This window comes from Engystomops pustulosus, chromosome 11, assembly GCF_040894005.1.
Source record: "Engystomops pustulosus chromosome 11, aEngPut4.maternal, whole genome shotgun sequence".
In the NCBI taxonomy this organism is placed as follows: Eukaryota; Metazoa; Chordata; class Amphibia; order Anura; family Leptodactylidae; genus Engystomops; species Engystomops pustulosus.
Window position 1 is genome coordinate 78,734,958 of NC_092421.1, and position 15,121 is coordinate 78,750,078.

At 43.1% G+C, this 15,121-nt stretch overlaps 1 protein-coding gene across 1 annotated transcript; it reads left to right on the top strand.

Moving 5' to 3' along the window:
• The first annotated feature begins 1,315 nt into the window (after nt 1-1,315).
• Nucleotides 1,316-14,186, top strand: LOC140106511 (M-phase inducer phosphatase 1-like). The gene is made up of 12 exons (XM_072130986.1): nt 1,316-1,603; nt 3,805-3,905; nt 6,350-6,401; nt 6,487-6,520; nt 6,606-6,671; nt 6,779-6,919; nt 7,706-7,777; nt 8,035-8,097; nt 10,443-10,541; nt 11,206-11,330; nt 11,723-11,834; nt 13,936-14,186. Exons 1-12 carry the CDS (start codon nt 1,458-1,460, stop codon nt 14,128-14,130), a joined length of 1,206 nt encoding a protein of 401 aa, XP_071987087.1. The 5' UTR covers nt 1,316-1,457; the 3' UTR covers nt 14,131-14,186.
• Nucleotides 14,187-15,121: the final 935 nt, after the last annotated feature.

The following is a 15,121-nucleotide window of genomic DNA, read 5'->3' on the forward strand; positions in this document are numbered from 1 at the left end:
TACCTCTGTATCACACATCAATTGTATGTCAAAACAGATTGGGGCAGATTTACTTACCCGGTCCATTCGCGATCCAGCGGCGCGTTCTCTGCGGTGGATTCGGGTCCGGCGGGGGTTCACTAAGGCAGTTCCTCCGACGTCCACCAGGAGTCGCTGCTGCACTGAAGTTCCACGAGGCCCGCTGGAATGCCCTGAAGTTCACCGGCCTATTCCTGGTGAAGGTAAGCGCGAGTCCCGCAACACTTTTTTTTTTTAAATGCAATTAGTTCGGCCACGCCCCCCAATTTCCATCGCGTGCATGCCAGCGCCGATGCGCCACAATCCGATCGCGTGCGTCAAAATCCCGAGGCAATACAGGGAAAATCGGCGCCAATCGGGCCCTTAGTAAATGACCCTCATTAACTTCAATTGTTAGTTATAGAACAATGTCCATATATAAACCCGGGACATTGCTCATGGATCCAGGCACCGGGACTGTGATATCTTCTGATATTTGTTATCCATGACCTCCTGCCTTCTAAAATCAACTTTAAATGATGTGCTAATGAGCCTGGGGCAACTGAGAGTGTTATCAGACCCCCTTCCTGCTCCCTCAGCACTCCCCCTACCTTTGTCTGGTGTTATCTCACTTCAACAGAGAAAGTCCCAGCACAAAGTGGTAGGAGAAAAGTGCTTCTGCACAGTGTAACAGCCTGTGAAGGGGCTCTGCTAACACCCCCAGGAGCCCTTTAGTCTCACTAACATAATTTAAAAACTTGATATTAGAAGGAAGGCGGCCATGCATAACAAATATAAGAAGATTCCACATTCTCAGTGTTTGGATCTATGAGTAATGTCCCTGGTTTATCAGGATGGATTTTGATGGTAGATTTCCTTCAAGAATTGCATTGTGTGACATTTTAAAGATATATAAAATACATTGCATGCTGAAATTATGTGGAAAACCCATATTAAAAAGAAATATAATTGCATACAAAAAATATTGCAAAAGATGTTGTGCAAACTTTTTTTCCATAGTATATAATGTACTTGCCTTGCAATGTTTTTATAGTTATTTGGTAACTTTATGTCACTGCTGAGCCTATTTTGCAGAATTAAAGCATCTCTTTCAATACCAGAGAGGATGATGTCATTAACTGTAGAAGGAATAATTACAGTCATCAGTAACTGGATGGATACAGACTGTTAGAGCCAAAGCTTCATCAGATGTCTGACCTGCCCACAAACAGGACCCAGGAGACACTTGGCTTCTCAAAGCCTCCTGAGGACTAGTCAGCTGTTCTGCCCTGTGCTTGTTGTAGATACCATCACCAAGGACTATGCATTATGCTGTGACAGAGAGGGACTTTCAAACATCACATCAAAGCCTTTGTTAGAGCAGCGGATCTAAACATAAACAGGTTTCTGCCCTGTGCAGCTCTATCCTGCCCAGCATCACACATACAGTATCCACTGCAATGTCTTACAGCCTGGATGGAGAGGGGCTACAGGGGGGCAGCACTGACAGCAGCTTAGATGAAGAGCTCAGCTTCTCTCCAGACCTGGGGCTCTCACCTGTGACCTGCCTCTCTGGGAACATGGGGCATCTGCACTGTGAGGACAGGTAACTCCTGCTACATTGTAATAATGTCTATTATATCACATGTCCTATTAACTGCTGTTGTATTATGTAACATTATGTTACATTGTATTGCAGTGTATTCATTTGCTGCGTGTTATATTGTATTAGATGATGTTGTATTATCTGGTATTGTGCATATTATATTGTCTGTCTGTATTTTATCATAATATTATATATGGTGATAATAAATATTAGAACGGAAATGGAAGGTTTTTAAAATCTATCCATCTAATCGGATGAGAGGGTGACACAAGAACTTACAGTCTATGAGAATGAGGGGGACACTAGAGCTTACAGTCTATGAGGATGAGAAGGTGACACAAGAGCTTACAGTCTATGAGGATGAGAAGGTGACACAAGAGCTTACAGTCTATGAGGATGAGGGGGTGACACAAGAGCTTACAGTCTATGAGGATGAGGGGGTCACATAAGAGCTTACAGTCTATGAGGATGAGGGGGTGACACAAGAGCTTACAGTCTATGAGGATGAGGGAGTGACACAAGAGCTTACAGTCTATGGGGATGAGGGAGTGACACAAGAACTTACAGTCTATGAGAATGAGGGGGACACTAGAGCTTACAGTCTATGAGGATGAGGGAGTGACACAAGAACTTACAGTCTATGAGAATGAGGGGGACACTAGAGCTTACAGTCTATGAGGATGAGGGGGTGACACAAGAGCTTACAGTTTTTGAGGATGAGGGGGTGACACAAGAGCTTACAGTCTATGAGGATGAGGGGGTCACATAAGAGCTTACAGTCTATGAGGATGAGGGGGTGACACAAGAGCTTACAGTCTATGAGGATGAGGGGGTGACACAAGAGCTTACAGTCTATGAGGATGAAGGAGGTGACACAAGAGCTTACAGTCTATGAGGATGAGGGGGTGACACAAGAGCTTACAGTCTATGAGGATGAGGGGGTGACACAAGCGCTTACAGTCTATGAGGATGAGGGGGTGACACAAGAGCTTACAGTCTATGAGGATGAGGGGGTGACACAAGAGCTTACAGTCTATGAGGATGAGGGGGTGACACAAGAGCTTACAGTCTTTGAGGATGAGAAGATGACACAAGAGCTTACAGTCGATGAGGATGAGGGGGTGACACAAGAGCTTACAGTCTATGAGGATGAGGGGGTGACACAAGAGCTTACAGTCTATGAGGATGAAGGGGTGACACAAGAGCTTACAGTCTATGAGGATGAAGGGGTGACACAGTAGGTATAAGAGCTTATATAATGGTCCAGCAATTCTTTATAAGGAAACAGATTAAAATAATTTAATAAATAAAAATGCTGCTGCTTGAACTAGTCATCAGCCCCATCTTATATACAAAGTCCAATCTATCTATCTATCTATCTATCTATCTATCTATCTATCTCATATCTATCTATCTATCTATCTCATATCTATCTATCTATCTATCTATCTATCTATCTATCTATCTATCTATCTATCTATCTATCTATCTATCTATCTCATATCTATCTATCTATCTCATATCTATCTATCTATCTCATATCTATCTATCTATCTATCTATCTATCTATCTATCTATCTATCCCATATCTACCACCATTCGTTGCCTTCATCGTTCTTCCGGAATTTGAAGGTGCTGACATGGGGGCTTCTAAGCAGTGTCACAGTTTTTCATCCTAATGAGAAACATGCCTTGACTCCAGACACACAATGTCGGTTTTAGTCAAGTGTTTCTGTCTATAAAAAGTTGCACGAAATCAAAACTTGAAGAAACGCAACTTTATTAGTCAAGTGTTATCATCTATAAAAAGTTGTGCAGGACCTTGTAGAAGAACAACTTCTTCAGTCTGGGGTTGTAACAGAATGGAAACAAAGTTGCTGCTTTTTTTATATTTGTAAAGTTTATAAAGATTATTATTATTATATAAACACATTCAATCTGGTCACTGTCATTTTTGTTTAACACACCTTTCGCCATCCAGTCTTTTTAGAATAAGATGAGATATTCGCAAAAAATGAGTCTCAACTATAATCCTATAGTTAGAGGAAATTCTAATACCTTTCTTTTGTGCTAAACAAACAATGCACCGCGATACATACTGTGGTTTCACGCCTGGGTTGATTTCTATGTGGATGGTTGCCACAGGTTTGGGTTTAACCCACAACAATATCTGGTTGATTTCCTTTGTTATCTTTACTCAGCATCAGGAGAAAGCTGAAATTATCCCCTGACTCTCAGCATTCAAGCCCCACAGAGACACCAAGCTCACAAGAGACTGCCATGGGAACTGCTGCACTCTCAGGTCAGCCGCATCACTCCCCCACACAAAGAAATCCTGGTGACAAGCGGCCACACACTGTGTCACCAAGCGCTACAGAGCCCAGCAACAGAGTCCTAGAGGAGTCAGTGTATGTCACGTCTGCTGACTGTCCTGCCAGGACATTGTGGTGGCATCGCTGTCCTGGCTTGTGTCCTTGAGTCAAATGTTTGCCTACAGAATGAGTCGCTTCAATAAAGGGTTTCCCTTTCTTGTGTAAATAAATTGCTGTATAATGAAATGTTATGCAACTTTCTAATGAAAGGGGTTTTGTATTTTTCCATAGATCAGCCAAAACTCCAACTTATCAGTGTATTGACAGATGCAGAAGATCAATGAGGATACTAGTTAGGTTAATTGTTGTGGAAAATTCCTTAAAGGGAACCTGTTACCATATTTTACTCCATTAAACTCCCACCCCCCTCAGATAGGGGCTAAAATTTCCTTTCTAAAATGTCCTCTTTTATAAGAAATCTCTCAAGTTTACCTATGAAAAATCTCCTCCAAAAACATGTGACAATGAGTTTCCCGGAGATGAGTCAAGTTTAGAGGATGCGGGAGGAGGGTCACTTCTATCTTCGATTCTTTAGTACCTAAGAAAACGGTAAAGATTATGGTGTCATTTTAAAGACCCGAATCTCATCTTCAGATTGCATCTGGCTTGTGTCTCTGTAATCTACAGAACCAGAGAAAAAAGACATTGGAAAGAGGCAGAAACTGGATCTTTATCTACAGCTCACATTTCCAGCTACGTTTTTAACTGTCTGTATATTTGTTTCTGTAGATCCCAGAACCACAAAAAGATGAGATTCTTATTTTTAATTGGACACCAAAATATTTCTAGGTAGTGTAGAGCAGAAGTGACCCTTCCCTGAAGCCTCTAAACTTTGCTTGTCTCAGGCAAAATATGGCTCTTCTTTGCACATTGTCACATGACTTTCAAGAGATTTTTATAGGCCGACAGGTGCGATTTCACTTAAAAGAGGGAATTATAGAGAAGATATTTCAGCCACTACCTGAGGGGACTAGTAGTTTAATGTGGTAAAATATGGTGACTTTAAATCTTCATTTGCTCATAGTCAAGATCTTTGCTTGCAGTGAGCAACATGTGTGTTCATAGCTAAGAGTGTACAATCCACACAGCTCCGCTACTTATTATAAAAACTGTTGTATTGATCATCATTAATGATGATTATACAGATCTCCAATCTATCCAGCTAGATTGCTACAATGTTCGCTACACAGTCACAAAGGACTCACTAGACAGGAAGCAATCATTCCTGGAGGTTCCGCAGAAGTGAATGGAGAGCAAGTTGTCAGTCCAGGAATCCTGGGAAACTCTACAGGGCCAGGACAAGGTTTAAAAAAAATTAAAATGTACTTCAAATGCTTCAGCATCTTGATAGTCCCCTTTCCCCAGGAGGTTATGGCTGCAGCCAAATAATGGCCTCTAGGACTCCCCTTGCTGTCACACTGATTGGCTGCAGAGGGTCCAATGACCCCGCACTTCTGGCCCAGCAAAGAGTTTGGGTACCAGATAACCTCAGCATCACCGGAACCAGAAGCCAGAGCAGGGTAAGTACACACTACAATTTACAATTCTTTTTGCTTACCCCTGTTACAGACCCATTTTAGTCTCCCCTGATCGCAGGCGGTACCATTGGTCAGATAATTATTAGATACTTATCCCCTATTTAATGGATGATGGATATGTGTCTACTATTGAGCAATATCCTATGGCCCAAGTCTCTTGCTCTGGTTATAAAGCTCACTGTAAAGCACAGTAACAAGACAGTGCAAGCCCTGGAGGGCTAAGCACATTTCATTCATGTACCATGTGGTGGCGCTGCAAGCTAGGTGACAGCTCACTGTCGGGTTTCCTTGCAAATAACAGAAGATTAGGGATCCCAGTTGCAGGAAACAGACATTGGACTCCCATATATTAAGAATTACAACTAATGCAAAAAAAAACTGTTGTACTCACTCTTCAATTACTGTATATGTTGTCATCTATTTTTTTAGTAACTTTTGCATCTATTATATCCGATACCTCCCATATCTGATGGTTTCCTGTCTCATCCGCTATAACTGCCATGTTGTTAGCATGCACTGTTACTACGCTGCGTGTGAGCTCTATGCTGCAGTAATCTGTTGCTACTCCGGGTTACATAATCTCATGGTGATGGTTTCCTCTAATTCAATTAACCTATGTGACTTGGGAGGAAGGAGCTGACATTCAGATGTTCAAGCAATAGCTACGGGGTCCAGCTACTAACACACATCAATCATTACTGCCAGCTTGGTGTCATATCAACACCTCTTTGGGACTATTTAACCTTGATTTGGGTGTTGGATTTAGGTTTGTGATGCACGTGCCAATATAGTTAGTAAAAATGTATACTATTTTAATATGTATGACTCTATTTTAGATTTCCCAAGTGAATTGACTCCAGTTTTAAAACCCCGTGTCTGCAATACAAGGTAAGAAAGTTGTCTGTCGGATGAAGCGATGTATCTACCGTCTAAGTTATGTTCCATAATAAGGCTTTTCCTATTGATGTTGCAGCGATTCTCTTCTTCAGTCCAGCATCTACAAGCCGGTGAGTGTTGGTGCTTTGTGCTTGATATATCAGGAGAAATCATCTCCAGCCAAAGTTTTAAATCAAATCCTAATTTTGCATTTAGAAAAAGGTCCAAAGGAAAGTTAATGCACGAGAACAGGCGAACGGACGACACAAGGACACGAGAAAGGTACAATATGACCCGATTATCAACGAGAATGGCCTTGTATAGCAAAGGCCAGTGTGAGCTTTACCTTCTGACCGCTCTATTTTTATTTTATTTTCATGTGGATCCAGAAAAAATCTCGCCTGAAGCTTTTAGACTTGTTCCAAAGCCCAGAGCTTCTTACAGAAGACCTCAACCAGAGACTGGAAAAAGACAAACACGAGAAAGACAAGACAGAAAATACAGAATGTTCTGGCACCAAGAGGGTTTCGGTAACATTATTCATTTTTTTATGGGGTAAAAGGGGATATGAGACCCCCCACTTTTAGGGGCTGGAGGGAGAGCGCCGTTTCAGACACCATCTGGAGCTGTGCTTCTGTGTCATTGTAAAGATGATAATCTTTATGATACCTCCAGTCTCAGGTGACTCCTCACAGGCAAAAAGTGACTCTTTTTAAGCTCATTTACATATGGTTTTGGAGGCTATTTTTTATAGGTTATAATGTGATATTTAACATAAAAGAGGAAATTTCATAAAGCCTGTTTCAGACTCTACCTGAGGTGGCAGAGTCCCTTTAAAACCAGCTAGGAAAACTTCGAGCATAAGGGTACATCCACATGGCCGTGTTCTCATCCGGACTGGATCACAGGGCCCGGTGAAGAAGGGGTGAGCCCTCTTTACCCCTCCTCCCTCCATTGGCAGATGAGCGGCCACACCTATATCTGTCCAATATTTTACAGTGTCTGTGATACGACGTGTGCTCACCGTCACCGCAGCCGCAGAGGTCTATGGAGGCCGTGATCTGGTCCCAATTCATGCGACCAGATCACCGTGCCTCCAGAACCGCTGTGTGAATTAGCTCTAAGCTGGGATACTTTGGGTTAAAAATCTAAAGTGCAGCTCAGTTTGCACTGCAGATGTGTTTACAGCGTGTGGATGAAATATAGGGACATTTCATCCATTATTCTGGTACATACGGCGGGTTTACCACTGGCGTGAATCAATATTATACTGTGTAACTAATATAATGGACATTTTTTTCTACTATTTTCTTTAGATGGATAACATCAGTTCAACTCTTAATGAAGTGGAAGATGAAAGTGATAACCTTATAGGAGATTTCTCAAAAGTATGTGACTCTTTGTCCTAAACTGCAAAGAAGGACAAAATAAGAGAAACAAATTGCAAGTTGTGCATGACAGATGTCCTGTGTAGAGCGCTTTTAGGCTTACTATGCGGCACAACACCCAAGGGAAGTCTACTAACCCCAATCAAGTATCAGCTAAAGCCTATCCTGTGTGATACAGTAGGATAACTTGTATAAATGATAGCAGAATGCATTACAATTTACTATATAAGTAATAAAAGGCAATATATATTTTGCAGCCATACAGCCTACCTGTAGAGAGGGGCAATCATCAGGACCTGAAATATATAACGTGTGACACAGTAAGTAGACAAAATATAGTACGTTATAAAGCCAATTATTTTTTGTAAGACATTACATTAATGCACCCTAGTATAGATAGTATAGTGATCCCGTGCTCTTTTACCATCCTCAGTAATTGTCTATAACCTCCAGAAGAGCCCCTTGCAATCCAATAACTCATCCTACTAAAATCATTAAACTCTCTTTCATCCTTCATTCAGGCACCTCAGCTGCAAGGTCAAGTAATTTTTTTCTGCTCGCCTCCCTCATTCATAACCCTCTTGTCTCACAGCAGACAGCTCAGTCTCATACAGCAAGTCCTGCTGCTTCTCTCCCTCAGACACAGCCCACCTCAGCCACACACTTTGTAGCACTTACTCACTGCCCAGTCTTTCCTCCCCCTCATGCAGGAACCTCAGCTGCAAGATACCTCATTCTTGTCCCCTCCTATCTCAAAGCAGACAGCTCAGTCTAATACAGCAAGTCCTGCTGCTTCCCTCCCTCAGCCACACTCTCTTTCTCCCTACTGTCTCACAAGAGACTGCTCAGTTTGATACAGGAAATCCTGCTGCTTCCCTCCCTCAGACACAGCCCACTTCAGCCACATACCTCCATATGTAGCACCTACTCACAGCCCAGTCTTTGCTCCCACCTCATAGTAGTTATTCAGTGTGAATGGAGGCTGGACCATAGCAGGAGCTGTTCACCTTTCATGTGAGACATACCCAAGAGGGCAGATAAGATCTCACCAGTGCTAGGAAATGTCAGCCAGAAGTCTGAAGAACCAAATAAAGGTGTAGGAACACATGACAATGCAAGCCCAATGCAAATGGGGTTTCATCTTTGCCGGTAATTTAGAAGTAACTGGGAAAGTCTGGAAGACCTGGAAATTACTTAAAGGGAATCTAACTAAACCCACACTAACTAAACATTATTTTGTAACTATTATTATACAGCAGTACTACTATCCTTACATTGATGCCTGAAAAGTTTCACAGTTCGTTTGTAAAGTTGACTCCCCGTCTATGCAAAAGATCCCATGTGAATCTGATCATCATCTTTCCTCTGAGCTGTATCCAGAATGTTCCTGTCCTTCCTGCTCAGTCACACCTCCAGCTCATTCCCCTCTATCAGGAATAAGAGACGCTGGCGTGGTGTGTGACTCGCTGAAGAGAATACCTGAGGGAAGGGTGAGCTGATCTCTCTTGAGCCAATCACATAAGGCCAGCCTTTCTCTCAACCCCCCCCCCCCCCATTCACCCATCCCTCAGGAATTCTCCCCAGCAGTCACTCTAGTGATAGGGAATTACGGCTCTTCTTGGTGAGCTGGCTCATTAGGCTCTGCTCACTAAGAAGAGTCTTCTGGCTCCTGAACGGCTCCCTATAAATATATAATAGGGAGCCACAGGACAGTCAATCACCCCACACCACTTTTAACCCGATTGTATCTGGTTAAAGGGGGAGTGTTGAGCCACTTAGGGAGGGATTAAGTGAGCCATCGGTTCACTGACGAGAGCTGACTCCCACCGTTCACGAACAAGAGCCGGCTCATTCGCGAATGACACATCACTTAGTCACACAGCCAGCATGAGAATGATGTAGCAGAGCTGTGTTCACTTGGTTGAAGAGAAAGAAAGACACTAGGCAATCAAAAAGCTGGAGGCATTGCTGAGCTGGAAGAACAGGTGTATGCATAGATGGTGAGTTAACGTTACGAATGAACTGTAAAACTTTTCAGGTATGGGGAATAACAATATAGGGATAGTTGTACTGCTGTACAATAGCAGTCTTCCAAAATGTTTAGTTAGTGTGGGTCCTTTTAAATGATATGTTCTTTTGAAGTCCCTCATTTTTTACAACCTAGACCATCATGAAATGTAAAATGAAACTAGAATGGGACTGACCTGCAAACAAATCATGTGACAAATGGAGGTCCTTGTTATGGGCCCTCCACCAATCTGATATTAATGATGTGTCCTGAGGATAGGTAATAGTTTAAGGCTGAGAAGTCCCTTTAAATATCAAACATTTACAGTACATTTTGTACTTTTTATTTTGCAAAAACAAACATGACTGCAGCTTCCACAAAGTAACCAGCCGGCCAAAGCATGTAGGCTGCGGGTTTTAGGATGAATAGAAGTTTTTCATACCTGGAACAGCCCAAGTCTATGTTCAACAGAAGTCAGAATAACATGTGGGGTATATTAGGGAACTGCACATAGTCCAGGCGCCTATTATGTTAAACTGTATAACTTCAAACCCAGGGGATCATCTCAGTGTTGGATTCCTAATGGTAGATAAGTCCTGAAATGAATTATGAAATTCTGCTTCCCCAATCTTTTAACCTCTGATCTTTTATATACAGCTAGCGCATCTACTTGGAGGAGGATACACAGACGTTGTACAGACGTATTCTCTTGTGGACTGTCGCTATCCCTATGAATATGCTGGAGGACACATAAGGGTAAACTCAAATCACTACCTTATGAAGTTACTTAAAAGAAATCTAACATCAAAATCCATCCTGATAAACCCGGGACATTACTCATAGATCCCGGCACCGGGACTGTGGGAATCTTCTTATATGTGTTATCCATGACCTCTTGCCTTCTAAAATCAATTTTACAAGAAGGGAGGCCATGGATAACAAATATAAGAATATTACCACAGCCAAGGTACTTCCTTCTAAAATTAACTTTTAAAATTATCCTAATGAGCCTAAAGGGGGTTACTAGAGCCCCACTGCTGTAGATTTACAGGCTGTTACAATGAGCAGAACATGCCTCACCCAATCCCCTGCTCTCTACCTCCTCCCTCTGCCTGTGTAATCTAGCAGCAGCAGGGCGAGGGGAGACCTGTTGTGCTCATTGTAACAGCCTGTGAAGCTACAGCACTGAGGGGCTCTGGAAACACCATCCAGAGCCCTTAGCATCATTATAAAAGTTGATTTTAGAAGGCAGGAGGACATGGATAACAAATATAAGAAGATTACCACAGTCACGGGGCCGGGATCAATGAGTAAGTGTCCCTGGTTTATCATGATTTCCTATCATGAACTCTCTGGTCAACAAATTTAAGCCTGGTCATTGAGAATAGAACACCTTATGTTGTTATCTACAACTTTGCAGGGGGCCATGAATTTATATAGAGAAGACCAAATCTCAGAATATTTTCTCAGGAGCCCTTCGCTTTCCCGGGGCAGAAGAGTTGTCATCTTTCATTGTGAATTCTCCTCTGAAAGAGCTCCCAAACTGTGCGTATAACCGATGACCGATGCCGTAATTATAACAATAGTGGGGTCTTACCGGTAGGGGACCCATAGTTGTTGGTAAAGGATAACTAGACAAAAAAGACCGTGGTGATACGTTGCTCCATTCTTCCACACCATACACATGGGAGGACCAGCTGATTTCGGTGGGGCCTCCTGACGTGAAGGTAATGATCAGACCATTGGATTTTAATTGCCCAGTCAATTTGATTTTGGAGGATAACCCACTTCTCCTCTCTGCCAGGACACATGTTGAGCCTGCTGAGCCTAATCCTCATATATATGAGGTGGTAGTGGGTGGAGGGGTCATAATAGACGACATCTGTCCGTTTTGTAGGGTCAGTTTTACATCGTCTTCTTTTGTTTCTTCATTATAGGTGTCGGATTTTAAGAAACCTTGACAGGAAAGCAAACCTGTATCCACATCTATACTACCCAGAGCTCTACCTCTTAAAGGGTGGATATAAGGAATTCTATGAAACATTGAAAGTAAGTATCACATAATAGGGGGTTATTAAAGGATATTGGTGTCCTAACCATAGCATAGGCCCTCCATGTTAATTCGGCAAAGTTCCCGCACACAGTACCTTCACAAATGAACTGATTCCCACTTTGAAATCCAGGGACAAGGCAGGAATACAAAATCTTACATCACAAGTGACTTACCATGGTCCGAGGAGGCCACTGATTGGTTGAAGCATGCACTTACAGCCGAGCCATCAGAGGCGAGGAGAGCATAACCTGTATAGTGCTGGGTTTAGTGGTGCAGGCTAACCCTTAAACATGGCACGGTCATATGCAGTGTATTGCTCCGATTCTCGTGCTGGTTCCCCAGAATAAACCAATAGATAGTGGACCCACTAATGGCAGGGTGGTCTAGTCACAGGCAGGTTAACATCACCTCCAAATCCAATACTAAGAGGCAAAACTGGAAGGTCCCAACACAGACAATTAAAAAACAAGTCTGGAAATCCTGTTAAAACACAGGAAATTCCACAAAAATGGAAACAGGACAGTTCCTAGGAAACTCACCATGGAACTGGGATACTCCATATTCCTAGAAGGGTGACATCACTTGTTTTACCTGTAAAATCCGAGCAGGAAAAAGAAACTACATTGTAAAACAGACGCAGTTATTCAAGTGCATCATATAGCCCAAGAAGGTAAATGCGGCTAGGCCGGGGACATACATGGAGGCAGATGGTTCACATTTCACACTTCTTTGTTCCAGTTCAGGAATCCTACACCAGTGCTACAGTAGGTGGTGCAGTATCTGGTAGCAGACAAGGCTGAGGACTGAGAGCTGGCCGAGCCTTGGATAACTCCCACAGATATCAAAGGGAACCTGTCAGCTAAACTAACCCACACTTACATACTATATTTTTCTGACTATAAGGCGCACTGGATTATAAGGCGCACCATCAATAAATGCCTGCTAAAACGTCTAGGTTCATATATAAGGCGCACCGGATTATAAGGCGCACCTGATTATATTTTTGTGCGCCCTATAGTCTGAAAAATATGGTATATTAATAAACTTCTATTATACAGCAGTACAACTATCCCTATATTGTTCCTCTCCATGCCTGTAAAATTCCACAGTTGGTACATAAAGTTGACTCGCCATCTATGCATATTCATGTTCTTTCACCTCAGCTGGACCTCCAGCTACCTGATAGAAGGGGCCTTCCCTTCAGCACAGTGAACTCAACTCTGATACACCATTCACCCCTCCTTCAGGAAAGAGAGAGAGCTTGCCTGGATGTGACTGACGCACTGAAGATAAATCAGCTCCTTAATTATCCCCTCCTTCAGGAATTCTCTTTGGCAAGTCACACAACCAGTGTCTCTCTTATTGCTGAGGGAGTGAGTATTGAGCTAGAAAAACATTATTATGCCGGACTCAGCTCAGAGGAAAATTGATGATCAGACTCACATTAGGTTATTTGCATGGATGGTGAGTCAACTTTATGAAAGGGCTGTGGAAATTTAGAGGCATGGAGAGGAACATTATAGGGATAGTTGTACTGCTGTGTAATAGAGATGTTTTCAGAGATATGTTTAGTTAGTGTGTGGTGTTTTAACTGATAGCTTCCCTTTGAGGTTTTAGCTCGTAAAATATTTCCCTTAATCAGGGGCTGGACAGAGTGGTTGCAGCTCTGCAGTGATGGTCTGCAGAGTGTCCCTGCAGACTGTACTTCTCCTTCACTTCACTACTTCTCCTTCACACTCTTCTGACTACTACAAAAGAATTGCACATGTGAGCGGTGAGTATAGCTGCAAGGAGGAAGTGCTGGAGGAGTCGGGGGTGTGAAAGAAGTGCTGCAGTTGGGGGGGGAAAGAATTAGCCAGTGAAGCACCAGCCTGGAGGGCATCTTGAAGAACTTCTGCCTAATTTACATAAATATAAAATGTGATTTCAGGGAACACGGTAAAGATCTTGCTGGCTACAATGTTGGTGGTGAGCTCTGCAAGGCAGGGGGGGGGGTGTTTAATAAGGGTTAAAAAAAACTTTTACAAATAATTCACAATGTAAGTCCGTCTATTTTTGTAGTTTCGAGTTAAAATTATTATTTTTTCCCTCTTCTAGCATCTGTGTGAACCGCAAGGTTATGTCAAAATGGTCCACAAAGATTTCCAAGAGCAGTTAAAAAAATATCAAAAAAAGAAAAAGAATATGTCCGGCCAGAGGATCCGAAAAGAACTGTTTAAGCCGCTGAACTCGAGTAGAAGCTTTAGTCCAGTTACAACGCAGAGCGTGACGCTAGCGTCCTGCAACGACTAAATGGGCTGTGAGGCAAAAAGTGTGCAACCCTATAAAGTCAATACCATAAAACTGTACACAGATACGTCAACATATTATTGGTGGGTGCTCATACAGACACAACAGCTACAACTAAGGCCCAATTCACACAATTTGCGCCAGATCATGCCCCCCATTAAGATCTATGGCACCCCATTACTGTGACATGTGCATGCGGTATCTCACTGCTCCGTGTCCGAGCCAGGCCGCTCGTCTTTCAATAGAGAAGGGAGGGGTGAGGAGCGTTCACTCCCCCTCAGTCCTCCTCCCAGCCCTTTGCTCACCCGGGATCTGTTCCGGGCTCCTGGCTGTATAATTGTAGCCTAAAGAGAAATGTTCATCATCTCCCATCAGTGTCAAGAGTCCTGCACCCCCATCCACTTATAGAGAAAATCTAAGGATTCCTGCTCCTCCACCCACACATAGAGAAAGCTTGTGAGTCCTGCTTCATCCACCCACTCAAAGAGAAAGCCTGTGAGTCCTGCTTCATCCCCCCACTAATAGAGAAAGCCTGTGAGTCCTGCTTCCTCGATCCACTCATAGAGAAAGCCTGTGAGTCCTGCTTCATCGATCCACTCATAGAGAAAGCCTGTGAGTCCTGCTTCATCCACCCACTCATAGAGAAAGCCTGCGAGTCCTGCTTCATCCAACTACTTATAGAAAAAGCCTGTGAGTCCTGCTTCATCCACCCACTCATAGAGAAAGCCTGTGAGTCCTGCTCCTGCACATAGAGAAATCCTGTGAGTCCTGCTTCATCCACCCACTCATAGAGAAAGCCTGTGAGTCCTGCTTCATCCACCCACTCATAGAGAAAGCCTGTGAGTCCTGCTTCATCCACCCACTCATAGAGAATGCCTGTGAGCCCTGCTTCATCCCCCCACTCATAGAGAAAACCTGTGAGTCCTGCTTCATCCACCCACTCAAAGAGAAAGCCTGTGAGTCCTGCTTCATCCCCCCACTAATAGAGAAAGCC